The sequence below is a fragment of the Acipenser ruthenus genome, chromosome 7, assembly GCF_902713425.1.
Source record: "Acipenser ruthenus chromosome 7, fAciRut3.2 maternal haplotype, whole genome shotgun sequence".
Lineage (NCBI taxonomy): Eukaryota > Metazoa > Chordata > Actinopteri > Acipenseriformes > Acipenseridae > Acipenser > Acipenser ruthenus.
The window spans coordinates 18543283-18564092 of NC_081195.1; the positions used below are offsets into that span (position 1 = coordinate 18543283).

A 20810-nucleotide genomic window follows, 5' to 3' on the forward strand; every position below is an offset into this window, starting at 1 on the left:
AAAATTGTACATTTTGTCATGCAGAATGTACATTTATTTAGAACACTTCATGTATAAAATCTGATTTACGATTATCTGGTGTGAAAATCGGACGGCACGGATAAAAAATAAATAAATAAATAAATAAAAAATTAAACCCCACTAGTCATTTACCCTCTTTCAGGGGATATTTTGTCACTGTTTACTCTATACAGCTCTTTTAATGTGCATGTTGCAATCTTTATTGGGTTAAAAAGAAAAAAATATATATCGTAAGCAATCTGTGTATATTGGTTGGAGTTTATTTTCTTATATTTACATTTACTTTTGTATGTTTTTTAGTATGTACGATTGTAGGCTATAAATACATACATTTAAAGTGCCATTTGTGTTTGTAGTTGTTAGTTATTATACATGTATACCATGTACGTAACACTCCATTATATATTTATTAAGCTTTTAAAATTACGATGGAACTCCCTACCCAATGCACAATTTGTTTATAGTTAATTGTTCGCTGAATTCCTCTAATCATGCAGTTTCTCTGGTACTCTTTGCTCGCCTCCGCGATAAATAAACTCAACATTACAAAATACATTTGGCAAATTCCATGTCAATGATCTCGATCACATAGTGCATCGCTGTTTCCTTGACGCCTGTTCTTCGTTCTTGTGTGGATAAGACACAGCTGTAAAAGCCAAGGACACATTGCAAATCCGCAATCACCTAAGGAAACTTTATCGTAATATCTAATATGCCATTTTCTATACCAATATTTCAGTTGTATAATTCAGATAAAATCTACAGTAGGTGTAAGCTGTCATATAATGTACGTATGCAGAATTCAAATAGGCTACAGTTGCATTGATAATTTCTTAGTAACATTACACTGAGTGGAAATAACAGTATATCAATTTAGCAATACAACAAACATTCCAAGAAGCACTGCTCGTTAAGATATTAACATTATTTCAGAAATCAACATAATTTTGGAACTCATATTAGGACGATTATTTAATAACGAAATAGACACAATGGAGTTAATCATTTCCAAACTTTTGAAAGTCCTGCCCACCAAGTTATTTATTAAGTAAGAAGTGTGAGATGGATTAATGGGCAATAAATACTTGATTTAGTATGTTATTATTATTATTTTGTTCATTTAGCAGACGCCTTTATCCAAGGCGACTTACAGAGAACTATGCATCAACTGCAGAGTCACTTATAACAACGTCTCACCCGAAAGATGGAGCCCAAGGAGGTTAAGTGACTTGCTCAGGGTCACACAGTGAGTCAGTGAGTGAGCTGGGATTTAAACCAGAGGCTTCATGGTTACAAGCCCATTTTCTTTAACCACTCGATCACACAGCTTCAATAACATGTATTATTGGCGCTTCAAAAAAGTGTCATAAAAGAATAAGAATAATCCTCTACTTTCCTCTGCCAGAGACTGACATATGAGGACAAAATGGCTCGCAGACTTCTTGGTCCACAAAGCCATGCTGCCCCAGTCTTCAATTTTGATGTTGTGGAGGAGAGTTCTCGGTCACAGGTACTGTATAAGCTAACTTATCTGAGCTGCTTCTCTGTTGTTTTAACCTTTTCATTTGTTTTAATAATGTACTGTATATGTTACCTGCCATTTGGAATGTTATTAAGGATGTCCTGGGCTGTTTATCGCAGTCTTTATTCAAAATGTAATTTGGAACACTGAAAGAGAAATAAACTTGCTATGGTTGCAAAACTAGAAAGCCAATAGTCAATGTAAGGACTTACATGTGTGCCTACTACTACTTAACCCTCTTATAACCCTTTCCCAATAAGACCTTGAAAGGCACTCTTTATCTAAAAGTTGTATACATTTTTACTTTTTTAATTCCTAATTGAAATATGTATTGCACTTTGAAAATGCTATCAGCTTGCATTAGTAAAAAAGAAATTCTGTCAAAAAAAAAAAAACACATTAAGGGAATTTGTCAACCAAAAATGTCTGTTGTACTGAAATGTACATTGACTCTTAATACTACAAATGCAATGAGAAAAAGCTGCCAGAAATGTGTGTTTACGTGTGTATTCATGATACAGACAACAAATAATATGTTTATACAGTTACTGTACAGTGAAAAAAACATAAATCCTCTTCTATGTACTGCTTTTTGATAACTCAAACCGATATAGGTTGGTGGAAATCCCTCCATCAGTCATCATGAGAAAGATGACATGCGTCCATTTGAAAAGTGCCTTGGAATACAGCCAAGAGTACTTCGTAAAGCCAGACAATTTAGCTTGAGAAAAGATACAGTAAGTTTACCCCCACGGCTCAGAATCACTGTGCTCTGTGGAAAATACCTGAAAATAACATGCAATCGAGACACACCAAAATGCATTCAACCCAAAGTGGCCAGAGTAGTGTAGTTAGGTTCAGTTGTGTACAGTATAAAACAAGTAGCACAGTTGGTTACTGCCCCCTGTGGCCTTGTTGCCACATGTAACATTTTTTAGACCATTAAACATTTCCCACCCTGTGCAGAAAAGTTTGAAAAATATGATTGCTGTATGTTTATACCAGTTTATTATTCTGAAGAAACACTAGCATTATCAGAGCCCAGAATTCTCAGGAATAGAATCACAATAGTTGGAAGAAATATTGTACAGTGGTCTGGATACTGTAGACACTGGTACTAATATGGTACCGTGGTAGTGTATTTCCAGTGTATATTGGTTCTAATCATTTGATAATGTTGCTTTGGTGCAGTGTGTCAAAATGAAAAAAATGTTACTGCTGTGGTACCATCTACTGTAGCTGCCTTTGTACGTTGCCATTGACTTGCAACTGCAATGCCATTTACTGTAAGGCCAATGCATAACATAACTAAAGGTTCACCATTTTGTCTGAAGGGAAAACTTCTATGAAATACAGTGCCTGGCCAGTATTAGGACGTTTTCCCGATTTGGTTTGGCATCACCCTGGTGTGGGGCGTGTTCTCCTGGTATACCCTGGACCCCTTTATGATTCAGAAAGGTCAAACGAATGCCGTAGCTTATCACAAGCCCGCCTCACTGCACCAATTGTGTGAAATATCAATGACTGAAAGGATTAACATCCCACAAGACACCTTCCAGCACCTTGTGGTGTCTATGCTAAGTTGTGGCAAGGCTGTGAACAGGGGGAACGGTGGGGAACTTTAGAATTAAGTTTTATAATCATATCATGTTTTATCAATTTACCCCTTCAGGACCTTAAGTATATGATAGAATCAGCCTGCAACTCACTTGGTAAACAGCAGGTTAATTCCTAACCCTGATTATTATTTGAATCTTTCCTCATCGTTGAAGCCCTGACTCCTCTTTATCTCTGAATGTAGCATGGGGGTACATAGCTGACTGCATGGACAACACGCTCTACTCTGGATACAGTCTGTCGCAATTTAGTATGCAGTTTACTGAGATCGGAAATTTGTTGTTGGTGTTTTTTTTTTAAATGGCGCTGCAGCCCTCCTTCTCCTGCATTTCAGCCTTTGGACAAATAAGTCTTGCATGTTGTTTACCATTCATTCGACATCTGCTTGCTTTAGCTTATCTTAGTCCCTGAAATGACTGCTATATGCATTGTTACATACAGTATACCATGTGTATGTCACAATTAATTCATTTGATAGAACTTCACAGGAAATGCTGAACTTGTTAATACTCCACTCTATGATTTAATGTTTGGGATATTGTATGTTACGCTTTATATTAACCAGGAATTATTAAAGCCTTAGATTGAATCCTGCCATCCAGTTTGTGCCGCTGCCCATTCATGGTGGTATAGATTTTTGTTTATAAAACATATTTTAACCTGACTTGAAGATACCCATCTACATTTTCCTAATTATGTTTATTATCCTATTGTATGTCTCTGTATGCTTAACTATTGTTGTTTTTGCTTGATCATTTTTTTCCATGCTTACTGACTATTCAAGCCAAATTGTTTCTGAAAAGACTCCTGAAGCTCATTGGGGGAAGTGAGGTGGGGAAGAATAATAGTGTTGCACAGGATTCCCCTTTGGGCCTATATGCACAACACTAATATGGTTCCCTGCAATTAGTCTTGAGGAGTCTTTTCAGAAACAATATTTCCTGCAAATGTAAGTATAACAAAATTAAATTAAATACAGTTCCAGTGGCTTGTGTAGAAAGAAAAGTGTTTTTTTTTTTTTTTTTTAAATAAATATTTAGATCCTGCTTAAAACAGAAACCTCAATTGTTTACATCTACCAGTTATCTCGTCGCATTAGTTATCTGGGCAGTTATTTAAAAATAGATTCCCCCACCAGTACATTTTTTTAAAGACACAACACACTTTCCACATAATCTCTAATGATAGACGCCCACCTTCAAAAATGCATCACAAGAAAGGAATCATGAAACAAATTCAGGGTCATCCAAAAATAATGGTCTGCTTATGAATTTATAATTTATAAACTTCCCCTGCAGTCAGACTACAGCATTGCCAGTTTAGAAAAGAGAGTCCAGCTAACCATTTAAAGTAAACCATGCATTACTAGCTATAAACAGAACCACTTGGCAAGCCTCACTGTACTATACATGACACTACACTAGCTAATACAGTCATTTCATAAATCAAACTATTTGTGCCCTTGCATTTCTTATAGAGTTCTCAGATTGTTAGTTGTGAAAGAAACACATATTTACTTCAATATATTTGTTTATAAATGGTAGCCAGATATGTGTGAGTTCAAAACATTTTTCAGATTTTTGTTTGCCACTCCTTACCAAGAAAGGTCACTTATTTTTTTAAACTAGTCAAAACCATGCTTTATAACACTAGCCCCAAGAAACTAACTCCAATAGGCACATATTACAGTTCAGTGTTAACATCAGTGTCAGCGATGGAGTTATTTCTTATTCAATCAATAGACTTGAATTTTCTATTTGCCTAACCTTATGTCTATTTGGTATTTTTTACTCTTTTTTTTCCTGGATAAAAAGGATAACAGTGATATAGTGTAAATCCAGAATACAGCTGCTATTCATATTTCTAACTGCAAAATCATCATAACAGAACAACCAAGGGGAATACTCACACAAACAAAAAAGTGGTTATACATGTTTGTCACAAAGTAAGTAGTAGCTCTGCAGTGTATCCATGAGGTAAAGCCTTTAAAAAAATGGTATATAATTTTATTATACAGTATTGGTACCTATTTACAAAATCCTAAGGACTGTTTTATGGAATGTTTTGTTAAGGACAGTTTTTAAGGAATGTAGTTAATTAAATTGCAGTTCATTAAACCTTTTTCAACTGTTTAAGGGTTTATTCGTTTATTCTAACTCTCAAAGCATGCTGTAACCTAATAGAATGTTTACAAAACAAAAATCAATTCTTAAAAAAGCAGCCCCTAAAACTGTCTGGCGAATGGGGCCCATTGTCTGCAAACATCCATTGCTTGAGTCTCTTACGTCTTTTTTGGTATCCTGAGTTCATTTTTTACATCCAGTGCTGTGTTTGCCTTTTTTGTAGATACCTCTATGTGTTCTGTAGTTTAAGCTTGCTGCTAAACATATCTCTAGCTGCTTTTTGCATGCAGTTTCAAGAAGCTCTCTTCCGCTGTGTATTTTGTTTTCAGGGTTTTGTCAAGAGAATGGTTAAGAGAGTGAGACTGGGTGTAAATGCCTGCTACGTCGTACCAAATCCCCCTTCTTCTTCTAGGAGTACAAAGTGTCCAGCTTTGAACAAAGACTGATGAGTGAGATTGAGTTCCGCCTGGAACGCACACCAGTGGAAGAATCTGATGACGAGATTGAGCACGACGCAATCCCCACGGGCAAGTGCATAGCACCCATCTTTGAGAAGAAGCTGAAACACTTCCGCGCTGTGGAGGGGACTCCAGTTTCATTCGCCTGTAAAGTGGTCGGGATACCTGTACCAAAGGTACAAATTTAATGCCTTTTGAAGGCTGTTTCCATATTAGGTTGGACTGCATTTCCAAGTATCAGGATTTGTGCCTCTAGTTTCTCTCCAGGCTTTTTTTTAGCTCATAAAATAAGTTTTTAAATAATGTGAAAGTCTTACTTTTACGTAGTTTATGATACAGTACTTTCTAGTTTATTTCACCTCAGCAATGTCTTTGGGGTCAGCTTGTCACTTGCTGTAAAGCAAAAAGCAGCTGATTGAAATGCAAGTAAACTCAAAGCTTTCTTTAACCTAAGATGGTACCAACTTGATTCAAAATAGTTGATCAGTAGTTAGCATTGGCTCTTTTATAAAGTTACTTTGGCTGATCTAACATATTTGACATTTGGCATGCAACTATAACTGAATTTTCATTTCAACTATAAAATAAACTTAATTTTGAAGCTACTTACTCATTATCGGTAAATACAGAGGTGCTCAAATGTGTTGGTACCCTTACAGCTCAATGAAATAATGCTTCATTCCTCCTGAAAAGTGATGAAATTAAAAGCTATTTTATCATGTATAAAATAGCATGCCTTTGGTATGTCATAGAATAAAGCAAAGATGCTGTGAAAAGAGATGAGTTATTGCTTATTCTACAAAGATATTCTAAAATGGCCTGGACACATTTGTTGGTACCCCTTAGAAAAGATAATAAATAATTGGATTATAGTGATATTTCAAACTAATTAGTTTCTTTAATTAGTATCGTACATGTCTCCAATCTTGTAATCAGTCATTCAGCCTATTTAAATGGAGAAAAGTAGTCACTGTGCTGTTTGGTATCATTGTGTGCACCACACTGAACATGGACCAGAGAAAGCAAAGGAGATAGTTGTCAGAGGAGATCAGAAAGAAAATAATAGACAAGCATGGTAAAGGTAAAGGCTACAAGACCATCTCCAAACAGCTTGATGTTCCTGTGACAACAGTTGCAAATATTATTAAGAAGTTTAAGGTCCATGGAACTGTAGCCAACCTCCCTGGGCGCGGCCGCAAGAGGAAAATCGACCCCAGAATGAACAGAAGGATAGTGCGAATGGTAGAAAAAGAACCAAGGATAACTGCCAAAGAGATACAAGCTGAACTCCAAGGTGAAGGTACGTCAGTTTCTGATCGCACCATCCGACGCTTTTTGAGTGAAAGTGGGCTCCATGGAAGAAGACCCAGGACGACTCCACTTTTGAAAGAAAAACATAAAAAAGCCAGACTGGAATTTGCTAAAATGCATATTGACAAGCCACAATCCTCCTGGGAGAATGTCCTTTGGACAGATGAGTCAAAACTGGAGCTTTTTGGCAAGTCACATCAGCTCTATGTTCACAGACGAAAAATTGGAGCTTTCAAAGAAAAGAACACCATACCTACAGTGAAACATGGAGGAGGCTCGGTTATGTTTTGGGGCTGCTTTGCTGCGCCTGGCACAGGGTGCCTTGAATCAGTGCAGGGCACAATGAAATCTCAAGACTATCAAGACATTCTGGAGCGAAATGTACTGCCCAGTGTCAGAAAGCTCTGTCTCAGTCGCAGGTCATGAGTCCTCCAACAGGATTATGACCCAAAACACACAGCTAAAAGCACCCAAGAATGGATAAGAACAAAACATTGGACTATTCTGAAGTGGCCTTCTATGAGTCCTGATCTGAATCCTATCGAACATCTATGGAAAGAGCTGAAACTTGCAGTCTGGAGAAGGCACCCATCAAACCTGAGACAGCTGGAGCAGTTTGCTCAGGAAGAGTGGGCCAAACTACCTGTTAACAGGTGCAGAATTCTCATTGAGAGCTACAGAAAACGTTTGATTGCAGTGATTGCCTCTAAAGGTTGTGCAACAAAATATTAGGTTAGCGGTCCCATCATTTTTGTCCATGCCATTTTCATTTGTTTTCTTATTTACAATATTATGTTGAATAAAAAATCAAAAGCAATGTCTGATTTCTATTAAATATAGAATCAACAATGGTGGATGCCAATTACTTTTGTCAGTTTCAAGTTATTTCAGAGAAAACTGTGCATTCTTCGTTTTTTGTGGAGGGGTACCAACAAATTTGAGCACGTCTGTATGTACATGCTAATCGCTAGCATCTCCAACAAGGCAGTGCTGATTGTGAAATGCTTCATACTGTCAAGGTACCAGAAGAGGGTGCAAAAAATCATGCCGCTATCATTTCATCGTACCTGGAGTAAGTAGTTTGAATGCAGTTATTACAATCTTGTGTTTGATGTCTCCTGTAGGTTTACTGGTTTAAGGACGGTAAACAGATATCGAAGAAAAACACACACTACAAGATGAAAAGAGAAGGGGATGGAACCTGTTTTCTGCACATTGAGGCTACAACTAATGATGATGATGGCAACTACACTATCATGACAGCAAACCCACAGGTGTGCACCAAGTAAATATTCACCTGGAATATATTTCACTGTCCCTCAGTCATAAATCATTTTACAGTAACGTATTTCTGGATGAATGTTTACTACATTCTTCCATAGCTTCCCTTCAGTGCATGAGGAATCGTCAGAACCCAGCATTGTTGGCTTACCATTTTGTTTACATCATCTAAGTTAGATTATACTATACATAAACTTCCTTGCATGCCATATACAAGCTCTGTTTTAGCTCAGGAAACAAAACAAAATATATAAACATGAAAAAGGGATTTTCTCCATTGTTTTTTACACTGACAACATTTTAAAAGAAACACATCTGAAGTGTTTTAACACTGGCTTGTAAAATACCATTATTACATATCTAACAGTTAAACAGTATAGGACACTGTGCAAAAACATTCAGACCCTTTTTTGAAGTTAGGGATTTTTGTATGTTCTGATACATGAGTCCCTCTTTAGGCAATCAGTGGTGGTGGTTGCCTCTACATTGTGTGTTGAAAAGACACTTTGATATGAGCATGACAGTGGACCACTGAAATACATGCGAGTGTTTGTATATTTAAAATCTTAATCATTTAGTACATTTGACAACCTGCAAAATTACTTTGCTGCCACAGTATTTTTCATGATATTTGAATTACTGTTCTGGCATAAATGTAGTCTCCACTAGATGGCGCTTCTAACTTTGTATTTTACCAAACTGAAGAACTGTGTGTTTAAACTTGAAGATTGCAATTCAGTTCAATGGGGTTTTAAAACATATTCTTTAGTGCTAGAAGTGCTAGCTTCATTATGCTGTCTAGTTGGTCCATTCTATATATTCTAGCATACATGTGTTTATTGTGTTTTTTCTGTTTGTGATTTAAATTACAATGACTAATCAATTATGTTGTTTGCAGATATCCCTTTCTAACACAAGAAACACTGTATTAATTGCATGATGTTCTTGATGCTGTTTTAGGGGAGAGTTAGCTGTACTGGTCACTTGATTGTTCAGACTGGTCCGATGCGTAGTCGGTTAATGCCGACTATTCACTCTCAGAGGTAGGTCACATTGAGAGAGGCTTGTCTTTCTGCTAAAACTTCTTTTAAAGGAGTAATCTTAGGTTTTACTTGTATATTAGCTTTGGTGATAATTCCATTACTGACCTTTTCATTACGCAGTTGAATCTTTCATTCTAAATGTACCTGTACATGTTCTTCACTTTGAAAAAACCTTAGAAGTGCTACATAATACAACACTATCAACCCTATTTTGACATGAAATAAATGATAAATGTTTTTTTTTATCAAGGTAAAACTATGAATAAATATATAGAGGTATGTCATGAGAAAACATGACATACAGTATTTATGAAATTGGGGGATGCAGCGATAATCTTTGGGTGAGTTTACAAAAACTTAAAATATCCTGATTTAAATAAAAAATGGATCAAAGTTTCCTTCCATCTTAAAATATTTTGTGTTTTGTAAATAACAGCGTTTTGTAAATTGAGTTGTTTTAAATGATACACCATATGCTTAGCAAAATTATTTGCGATGCAGTACTATATGTCAACTAAAAATAAAAAAGATCTTGTCACTAACTTTTCATGACACAGTACCATTACTATTTTATTTTTTCTGATACATGAGTACCTTTTAGGGCGATCAGTGATGATGGCCATCTGTGTTACCCATGTGGGCCATGTTCTCAACTTAAAATAAAGATCTTTTAAACAAGACTCAGAAATGTATATTTTGGGGGGCTCCCGAGTGGCGCATCCGGTAAAGGCGCTCCGCGTGGAGTACAGAATGCGCCCTATAGCCTGGAGGTCGCCGGTTTGAGTCCAGGCTATTCCACTGCCGACCGTGGACGGGAGTTCCCAGGGGGCAGTGCACAACTGGCCGAGCGCCGCCCGGGGGGAGGGAGGGCTTAGGTCAGCCAGGGTGTCCTCGGCTCACCGAGCACCAGCAACCCCTGTAGACTGGCCGGGCGACTGCGGGTTGGGCTGTAAGCTGCCCAGAGCTGCGTTGTCCTCCGACGCTGTAGCTCTGGGTTGGCTGCATAGCGGGCCTGCAGAGTGAAAAGAAGTGGTCGACTGACAGCACACGTTTCAGAGGACAGTGTTTGTTCGTCTTCGCTGCTCCCAAGTCAGCGCAGGGGTGGTAACAGTGAGCTGAGGCTAAAAATACAATTGGATATTTCAAATTGGGAGAAAAATGGGGTAAAATCAATTGGCGACTACTAAATTTATATGAAGGGCATATTGTCAACTAAAACTGACATAATCATACTGTAATGTCAAAGCCAGGTTGCCTAGTCAAATGTATTTCATTGGCACTATTGGGACTCAAGCGATGCTCTTTATTCACAACCTCTCCTGTGCCGTGTTCAATGCAGGGCGCACTCCCGCGTGCAGGAAGTGGGTGAAGGAGAGCCCACACAAGAGCGCTTTTTTCGCCCATACTTCCTCCAGGCTCCGGGAGACTTGGTGGCTCATGAAGGGCGTCTCTGCAGACTGGACTGCAAGGTATCCCACTCGGAGACCCTGCTGTTTATAGGACAGTGGAAGAAGCATGATGTAGCTAATTCAATTCAATGTTTTGTGAATTAGCCAGACATGATAAAAACATTGTTTGTTAAATAAAAGATTGTGTTATCCCCCGTCGGCTGGGAATATATGTTACAGACATACTTGTTTCTTAAAGGGATACTTTATACCATCTACAGTTTTATTACTCAATGTCTTACATTTGTATTATTTTATTATGTGCATTCTCTATCATTCTATATTGTTATTTCTAGTGATATTTTTTACCAGGTTTACCAGGAACCACTGAAAAATCTAAATTACTAAAGAGATTTGAAAAAGCTCTAGGGGTGGTCAAACCACCTATAAAATCTAAGCAGAGCAACTCACAGAGCGCTCCAGTGATTATGAACTCATTTATTCAGTAACATTCTCACTGACCTTTCCGTCCTCCTGTCTCTGTCGCGTAGGTGAGCGGGTTACCGACTCCAGATCTCTTGTGGCTCGTGAACGGAAAGCCAGTCCTTCCAGACAACACTCACAAAATGCTGGTGAGGGAAAACGGGGTTCACTCTCTCCTCATCGACCCACTCATGCAAAGTGACGCTGGGACTTACACGTGCATCGCAACCAACAAAGCAGGGCAGAACTCCTTTTGCCTGGAATTAACCGTAGTAGGTAAGGCATTGTCAAGGCGATGTTATTGCTGGGAAGCGCCAGGGTGAGGTCAGTGTGTTGCACTGATGGTCTTACAATGTTGATTTACAGGAATGATTAATTCATTTAATCAGCATGCAGCAGTTTAAAGGGTACATAAGGACATTTTTATTTTATTGTGTTACATGTTCCCATGTGTTGCTACAACTGTTTACGTAAGGTGTGTGTATTGTTTTACATTTTTTTTGTTTACATTTTGACCACTCTTTTTAACTTTTAAAATCATTTTTAATCATTTTCTGCTTCAGTCATCACATCCTGGTGACTTTTTTGTGATGACAAGAAGACAAGGCGGCATTAGGATAATGGTTTAAATGCATCATGTTATCATATGTATCATAATTTCTGTTTCTTGTGTACAATATTAGTATTAAATGCTGTTTACCCATAAAAGCAACCTATTACACATGGCTTGAGGATGTGAAATGAAACCCATTCAAATCAGATTAGCACAATGCCTCAGATGTATGTGCACTGGTTGTGAATGTCTATCCTTATGTTTCTTGTGCCGACAGCCAAGGAGGTCAAAAAAGCTCCAGTGTTTCTCGAGAAGCTTCAGAACACAGGGATACCCGAAGGAACGTTAGTGAGGTTAGACTGCAGGGTTGTGGGGATGCCCCCTCCCAAGATCTTCTGGAAGAAAGACAATGACACTATTTCTAGCGTCAAGGAAAGAATGAGGTAAGCAGTGTCAAGCTGTTTGCAAGTCTTCTGTATTAACCGTAAGACATCAGCATTGTTAGAGAATGCTGTATGCCATCTCTCAATACAGTGCCTCTCAAAAGTATTCACCCCCCTTGGAATTATCCACATTTTATTGTGTTACAACATGGAATCAAAATGGATTGAATTAGGAGTTTTTGCCACTGAGCAACACAAAAAAAGTCCATAATGTCAAAGTGAAAAATAAAATCTACAAATTGTTCTAAATTAATTACAAATATAAAACAGAAAATAATTGATTGCATAAGTATTCACCCCCTTTGCTATGACACACCTAAATAAGCTCTAATGCAACCAATTGTCTTTAGAAGTCACATAATTAATTGAATGGAGTCCACCTGTGTGCAGTTAAGGTGTTTCACATGATTTCAGGTTAAATACACCAGTCTCTGGGAGGTCCCACAGTTGGTTAGTACATTTCCTAACAAAAGCGACATCATGAAGATGAAGGAACATTCAAAGCAAATCCGGAATAAGGTTCGTCAAAAGCACCAATCGGGTAGATAATAAGAACATTTCCAAGGCATTGAATATCCCCCAGAGCACAGTAAAGTCCATTATTAAGAAATTGAGAGAATATGGCACAACTGTGAATCTGTCTAGAACAGGTCGTCCTCAAAAACTGAGTATCCGGGCGAGAAGGGCACTAGTCAGGGAGGCCACCAAGAGGTCTATGGCAACTCTAAAGGAGTTACAGTCTTCCACGGCTGAGCTGGGAGACACTGTGCATACGGCAACAATAGCCCGGGTGCTTCACAAAACTGGCCTTTATGGGAGAGTGGCAAAAAGAAAGCCATTGTTGAAAAGAACTCACATCAAATCTTGGCTAGAGTTTGCCAGAAGGCATGTGGGAGACTCTGAGACCAAGTGGAAGAAGATTATACCGCACATCATCCTGAGAACACCATCCCTACCGTGAAGCATGGTGGTGGCAGCATCATGCTATGGGGATGCTTCTCTGTCAGGGCCTGGAAAGCTCGTGAAGCTAGAGGGCAAAATGGATGCAGCAAAGTACAGAGAAATCCTGGAGGAAAACCTGCTGATGTCTGCAAGAGACCTGGGACTTGGGAGAAGAATCATTTTCCAGCAGGACAATGACCCCAAACATACAGCCAAAGCCACACTGGAGTGGCTTAAAAACAAAAAGGTCAATGTCCTGGAGTGGCCCAGTCAAAGCCCGGACCTCAATCCAATTGAGAATATGTGGAAAGAGTTGAAAATTGCTGTTCACCAAAGGTCCCCATCTAACTTGACGGAGCTTGAGCAATTTTGCAAAGAAGAATGGGCAAAAATTGCAGTGTCCAGATGTGCAAAGCTGGTAGAGACTTATCCAAATAGACTCATGGCTGTAATTGCTGCCAAAGGTGCCTCTACCAAATATTGACTCAAGGGGGTGAATACTTATGCAATCAATTATTTTCTGTTTTGTATTTGTAATTAATTTAGAACAATTTGTAGATTTTATTTTTCACTTTGACATTATGGACTTTTTTTGTGTTGCTCAGTGGCAAAAACTCCTAATTAAATCAATTTTGATTTCATGTTGTAACACAATAAAATGTGGAAAAGTCCAAGGGGGGTGAATACTTTTGAGAGCCACTGTATCAGTACAGTTGATGTCACCTGCTTTAAAAAACCTACCCGAGGCATTCATTCAACTGCTAAAACATTTCAAAACAGTGACATCACAATCGGGCAGCCTATCTCACTTAATGGTATTTTCTTTATCAGCCTTTTCTTTCTTTTCAATGAAAATCACAATAAACTTGATAAAGGTAGGTCATGAAAAGGAAAACACATATTTGGATTATATGGTAAAGCAGTATATATTAAGTTATAAAATGGCAAGTGTCTGTATGGATTATATCGACAATTGCAGCACTAAACAGACCTCAGTATTCAGCCTTAGTCTGTTATATTGATGTTCCATCATACACAGACGATTGCCATCCTATAACCCTAAATAAATTAGCATGACACAGAAAAAAGTCCTTTAGAAGATTTTAGAAGACAATGTGACTTTTTTGTTATATTCTGTATTTTAATGTTGAATCTGAATAGCAGCTGCTGGTAAAACACAGTATGTCTGGGCTACCTCATAGTCTTAAATAAACAAACATATTTAACAAAGATTCAGTGCAGTAAGTTACTATCTAAATCAGTTGATTTGTTTTTTAAATATAATATTCTGTATATTTTTTTTTACACATCTTTCCTTTTATGTGAAATAGTTTATTCGATTTTATTTTTCTAACGCTACACATTTATGTTTTTAATCCCAGCATGCAGCAGGATACAACAGGATATGTTTGTCTGCTGATTCAGCCAGCCAGGAAAGAGGATGCTGGTTGGTACACTGTATCAGCTAAAAATGAAGCAGGGATAGTATCATGCACAGCCAGGCTAGACATATATGGTAAGAAAATGATAGCTTAGTGTAATTCAGAAATGTCTGCATCAACCATCTAACCACAACGCTTACATTTTCATATAGTTCATACACACTTGTTCTAAGTGAAATTACAATGGGATGGGCAAGAATCACACATTTCCTCTATTCCCATTTGCAGACCAGAAAACGTTGTGTCTGTGTTACTCTACACTTTTCTAGACTACAACATAAACACATGAACACATTTGAAACTAGAATGATGGTACACTGATTGGCCAAAAAATGTACCTGGAACTGAAGCCCTTTGGCAATATTTAATTAGAAAAGGTTTGCCTTGTCCAGTGCTGAAGGTAGCTGTGATTTGGACCACTGCAGTTACTTTACTTTGAAAGCTCAATCTGTCAAGCCTATAGACTTGTGCTTTCTGGTGGACGGTTTCTACAAATGTTACTATTCTAGCACCTGGGACAAGGGAGAGTCGGTTGCGCTGGCAATGACCGCTGTGCTTCTTGTGAAGCCACTGGGATCCTTTTGCTTTCCCATGATTGTTGCTGAATAGTTGTGTACCAACTAAGTTTCACCAGTTCAAGACAGAGTAGATCTAAAACTTAAAAAGAAAAACATGCTTAATGTGGATAACAACACTGTTGAGCTCTTAACCAGCTTTGAAAGCACTAATGCGTACAGGGACTAACTGTCATGCAGATTGTAAAAAATCTAATAAATGGTTGGCTTTGAAAAAAACGCAATGACAGCTAACCTCTGTTCAGTGTCCTTACTTATTTCAATATTGACACCAGTTAACAGTGGCTCTTTGATTGAAACCAGTTCTATATACCTGGGAATAAGGTGATTTATTTAACTGTATCTATGCGGAAAACAAGGACAACTATTCAATCATGATGCAAAAGACTATTCCTACAACAGCTTTAAAAAAAGATGTAATAAACAGAAACTGTGGCATGTATGCAGCCTTAGCGCTCAATAATTGCACACAGTTATCAGAGTTTTTGTAAACTTTTTATAAGCTGCTATAAGGGTTGTAGAGCCATCATTCCAATGTTGTCCTTGACTAAGTTCATGAAGACCTTCATCTACTATGGAAGATAACTGAAAAACTTTAGAGATCTCTAGTGGGAAACATTCATTAACAAGTGTGCAATGGTCCATTTGTTCTGCTTCACAGGGCACTTGCATGTTACACTTAAAAAATACATTCCTTTATTTTCAGGACCGTTACACCATTACAAGGACTTTACTTAACATTTTGTTTGACTTGTACTGTAGGTACCGTGGCACAGCTTCTTCTTGCTATCACAGCGCCTTGGACTAACTCCTATCACAATTGCTGCTTCCCTATGCATTACTGACCTGTACTTTAATAGACTGGCCAGTGCAGCTTCACCCTCACTGTTGTCTCCCTGCTGAGTCACCCTCTCTGGTTTTGTGCCCCCCCCCCCCCCCTTGCTCTGAAGCTCAGCTTGAAGGAGATTAAGTTTGTGGTTTTGTCTCAATACTAATCTTCCTTCTTTGTTACTTTCACACTTTTTTGGGGTGGTAATCACAGCCCAGTGGCATCAACAGATCCCGCAACCAATGAAGAAAGTGCGGTCGCCGAGTAGCCGCTATGCTGCCCTCACCGGTCAAGGACTGGACATCTTGTCGGCCTTCCCTTCAGTGGACAGCTGCTCTTCGCTGTTCTCACCTTCCCAGGAGTCAACAGTGGAGAGTGAGGAACTGTGAAAAGGCCTTTCAGATTTATTCATGTAGGAGAGTCGTTGTGGAACTGTAAAACACAGCAAAGATGAATGCCCAAGAGACACATGGTTTACAAACAGCCTGTTAGTAGTAGTAGTATGCTGATATCTGCTGTGACTGTTGCAGGAAATCTATAGTTAAAATTGTGAGCACAGTTTTCTAGCCGTATGACATGTAGTACAATCAGCACAAACAGTGTAGTGGCTTCATTTATAATGCACAGACTTGGCAGTTTTCTTCTTAAAAATAAGTTCTGTTGTAAGACGGAAGATTGATATCATAAAGTATTAGCGTCCTCTTAAACCATATGGCTTTTGCTTGTCATATGTCACAATCTTCTATTGTGCATTTGAGTTGTTTTGGTAATGCTTTATAATGACCTGGTTATAATGACACTGTTTGAAATTAATTTGCCTCACAAAAATGGTCTAGAGAGGGCAACAATACACAAAAGAGGCACTTTTTTTTTTTTTTTTTAAACAAAATTTATATAGCAGTGTATGTAGGGATCTTATTTTATGGAGAGACATCTTGCAGTATACTTTTGTGTTGCGTATGATGTAGCTGATTTGTCTGTCAAATACATTTTGTTATATATTATCAATAAAGGATTTTCTAGTAGTCTGGTTAACATTGGGGTGTGTTTGTAGGTATGTTTGAATGTGGTTGGAAGATACATTGTGATGACTTTTTAAATAGGTTGGTTTCAGTGATTGGGGTCAGTCATTTTTCATTTTGTATTTGATTTTGTTTATCAATGTATTTGTAAGTTCAAGTGGTGGCACTGATGTATTTGGAAGAGATGAGAACCATGGAGTGCATTATAGGCTGTTAAATGTGGCCCAGGGATATTCTTAAATATGTTTAAATGCTCACTTATATGCATAGTAACTGAATAATCATTATTTTTGCTACAGTAAGGTTTAAAAAAAATGGGAAGGCTTAATGTAAATACATTTTATTTTAGTTTTTTAAAAGATATTTAGAGATACTTTTCCTGAAAACTTGATTCTACCTAAAAAAAACAAAAGTGGCGTATTGATTTTTGAATGTTCCCAGATTTGACCAGCTGTCATTTTGACCTCTTAGAATTTTGATTGGGTAATAACTTTAAGATTGTGATAACAATAGAATACATAATCATGTGCACATAGCAAACTGGCCTCTATCTATGTACTCGCATATTCTGCCATTTTCAAAGTCTTTGTTATCTTTTGAAGCAGAGATGAATAATATTGCTTTGATTCCCAATGTTGGTCATTTTAAAACTGTAGAAATTATTGAACTATAGAAATTATTGAACTTATGCCTTAGAAATGGATTCAATATTAAAAGCCTTAGGAGATTAAAACTGGTCTAGGTAACCGGTGTATACAGTTTTAATCATGGTTACTATATTAAGGTACACTCTAATTATTATCTTATGAAAATACATTTTGCTTAAAATATAAAATGATCAAGATGTTTGTTACAACATTGACCGTTTTTTGGAAGTGCTTTTTGGGGTTTACAGTGCCTAGTTACTACATATACATGTGCTTTGGTATACAATAGATTGAATGTTTGGCTTTAAAGCAAATATTTGTTATGTAAAATTGCACCATTTGTAAGAAAATGATGGACTGTTTTATTTTTCTGTGAATAAAGTTATATTTATTCCAACAAACGGGTGGTATTGCCTTGCTGTAATCTATAAAGTGCCCAAATAGAGATGTGCAAGAAGCTAAAAGTGCTGTTCATTTAAAGTAAGCAAAAGAGTTATTGATTGAGAAAATGTATGACGTTTCTTTTATGAACAAGCAAGATTATTTTTAACACTTTACGGGTTAAAATGTGGTGAGGGGATGTACCATTAAATAAAGGTAGAACTAGCAAGAAAACTTGTATATTTTAGTAGTATGAACTAGTAGGTTTAATGCGTGTTGATTTTTCAATTTACATACAATCTACATGATTTGTGAAGAGTTAAAGTGGTCTATAATAAAAGCATTACAGTGTACTGTAAAAATCCATCATCAAGCTTGACCCCACCTGCTATTACATCATCTGTGCAACACTTCCAGTGATGACTTAATACTGTAACGTCTTGAGTCCATAAAAACATTATTTTAATAACTAATAGGAACCAATATTGTAACCTGTTTTTCATATGTTTAAACAAAAACTCATAGAAACCAAATATATTGCAAAGCATTTATTATTCGGTAAGATTCTGTGCACATAACATAAAAAGTAGCCTTATACAACTGATCTATAAACTTTTACAACCCTCTTTAGCTTTCCTGTATCACTACTTAAAGCAACAAATCATTTACACAGTAAAAAATAGCACTTTTTAAGCATACACCATCTGAAAATATCGAAAGGAAAATACAGAATGTACAACTGCTAATAAAGTTATATTAAGGTATACTGAGAATCAAATGCACATACATTTTGAAACTAATGTTTCTGAACAAAAAACTACTGGTAACCAAAGGGACTAAACAAAATTGACTGCTTGCATTTTGTATTTATTTGTGGTCTTGCAATGTGTCCTCTTTACTTTTAGGTTGTGGGTCAATTACCAGAAAATCAATTAACCAGACTGCTTACACACACACACCCAATAACCTGGTGGCTTGACATTCTACTATTCTTTTTTTTACTATACATATTTGCATAATAGTGGTATGTCTAAATATATAATCTACCTTTATATGAAATATAACTAGTACATATGTTTTTTGTTTTTCTTAATTATTGTCCTTAATTGTAATTTTATGGATAACATACCATAAACAGTCATACAAACAACACTATGTACATCACAAATGTACATCTTTGACATAATTTCATTATTTCAAGAACAATGCATTTGGAAGCCTAAAACAAACAGGTGATACAGCAAATTCAGATGGACATTGGTGTGCAGATATAGTTAAATAAACTCTTAGCAGATTCCAGCCTTTAAAAATAAAAGATACAAGTATAGAACTGACCAAAAGGTCACATGAAATTATATTTTGGAAAAAGACCATAACTTGGCCCAAACCAAACAGATTAATTCAAAAAGACTTACGCAAAGCAGAATACAAATGTATTTACCAACAATACAGCCAGTGATTGATTTCAGTTGCGCTCACACGTTTGTTGTGACATTCAGTGGTTTGCAAAGTCTCAGTTGTGTTCTTCCCTGCATTCCATAAACACTGCCAGTGTTTAATTAACAATCTGGTAGCTCTCATGCTGGTAAGGAAGAATGGCCTGGGTGTAGTTCTCGTTCCCCATTGGGGACCCCTGCCTCAGCAAAGAATGGTAGTTCTCCTGCTGGAAATGCTCAATCTGCTGGTTGAGCCATTCCCTCTGTGAGCTGCTCCTGTAGCGCTCTGCGTCCGTTAGGATGCTGTTCAGGGCCATGATGTAGCTGAGGGCCATCTGCAGGGTCTCGTACTTGGAGAGCTTCTTGTCCTGCCCCCACTGAGGCACCACCTTGCGCAGCCGGTCGAAGGCTGTGTTCAGACCCTGCATCCTCTTTCTCTCCCGGGCATTGGCTGCCATTCTCCTCCTGGAAGCATTCTCCGTCTTCTCTGAGACAGGCGTTCCCTTGGAATCAGACTCAGAGCCGGAATCAGCACAGCTGGACTGGCAGGATTTCATGTTTAACATTGAAGTTATTTCAAAAGTGGATCAAGAAGGCCAATTAAACACACTGCTTTTTAATTGCTGTAATAAATGTGTCGACGGTCTATATTATTACCTATGTTATTTATTTTATAACCTACAGTTTGTGAGTTTAGAAGTGACCACTATCTCTTCTTGATTAGCTTTGTGATGATGTCCTTCAGCAGTTGGTTAATATTCTTCATATTGGGCGTGTTTCCCACAGCAAGTGCTTGGCCACATCAGAATTGCACTGGGATGCAGTCTCCAACTGTGTAGTAGCTGTGCTCTTTCAGTGGTGTGAGGAAGGGGGAGCTTTTTATAGCACAGGATTTTGAGTTGAACAGGTGGCAGCAGGTGGGGGAGGCTTCCCTCAGACACTCTCCCCCTCCCCAGCCCCCCCAACCCAATCCAATCCAAGCAACCTGCTTTGCACCCTGAGAAAAAAACACAGTTTTTATCTGCCTGAAACTGCTATATACTACCAATTCTGACAACATACCATCTGGACCAATGTTTGGTCCCTGAAAAAATCCCCACAAACACACAGTCTACAAAACTTCTAATTGATAATCCTTAATACTGCGAACAGAAAAATCATTTTTTTTCATAACACAGAATTCCACTGCACCTCTGACACACATAATGTAAATCCCTTTAAAGTGGATTTGATTTATGCTAATCTTATAGAATATTCAATTGTGTTAAGATATGTATAAACAGGTGTTTAATT

At 37.6% G+C, this 20810-nt stretch overlaps 2 protein-coding genes across 8 annotated transcripts in view; one reads left to right on the top strand and one right to left on the bottom strand.

Annotated features, from left to right (window-relative positions):
- The window catches only part of LOC117415680 (myopalladin-like), a 141309-nt gene extending 123208 nt beyond the window's left edge, over window positions 1–18101 (top strand). For 6 of the 7 annotated variants that reach the window (XM_059026522.1, XM_059026521.1, XM_059026523.1 and 3 more), the window contains 9 exons: window positions 1427–1531; window positions 5696–5917; window positions 8177–8326; window positions 9294–9376; window positions 10716–10845; window positions 11316–11523; window positions 12078–12243; window positions 14568–14701; window positions 16245–18101. In XM_059026522.1, coding sequence (XP_058882505.1) covers window positions 1427–1531; window positions 5696–5917; window positions 8177–8326; window positions 9294–9376; window positions 10716–10845; window positions 11316–11523; window positions 12078–12243; window positions 14568–14701; window positions 16245–16420 — 1374 coding nt within the window. In that variant the 3' untranslated portion in view covers window positions 16421–18101. The remainder of the gene's footprint in view (window positions 1–1426; window positions 1532–5695; window positions 5918–8176; window positions 8327–9293; window positions 9377–10715; window positions 10846–11315; window positions 11524–12077; window positions 12244–14567; window positions 14702–16244) is intronic. The other variant, XM_059026524.1, reaches the window with a different exon arrangement.
- Window positions 18102–18645: 544 nt separating this feature from the next.
- On the bottom strand, window positions 18646–20345 carry LOC117415938 (transcription factor ATOH7-like). The gene has a single exon (XM_059027885.1). It carries the CDS (start codon window positions 20081–20083, stop codon window positions 19637–19639), a length of 447 nt encoding a protein of 148 aa, XP_058883868.1. The 5' UTR covers window positions 20084–20345; the 3' UTR covers window positions 18646–19636.
- Window positions 20346–20810: the final 465 nt, after the last annotated feature.

What these genes read in the sequence shown, in the direction of transcription:
- LOC117415938 (XM_059027885.1), bottom strand. Translation starts at nt 20,083, where the DNA reads ATGTTAAACATGAAATCCTGCCAGTCCAGCTGTGCTGATTCCGGCTCT.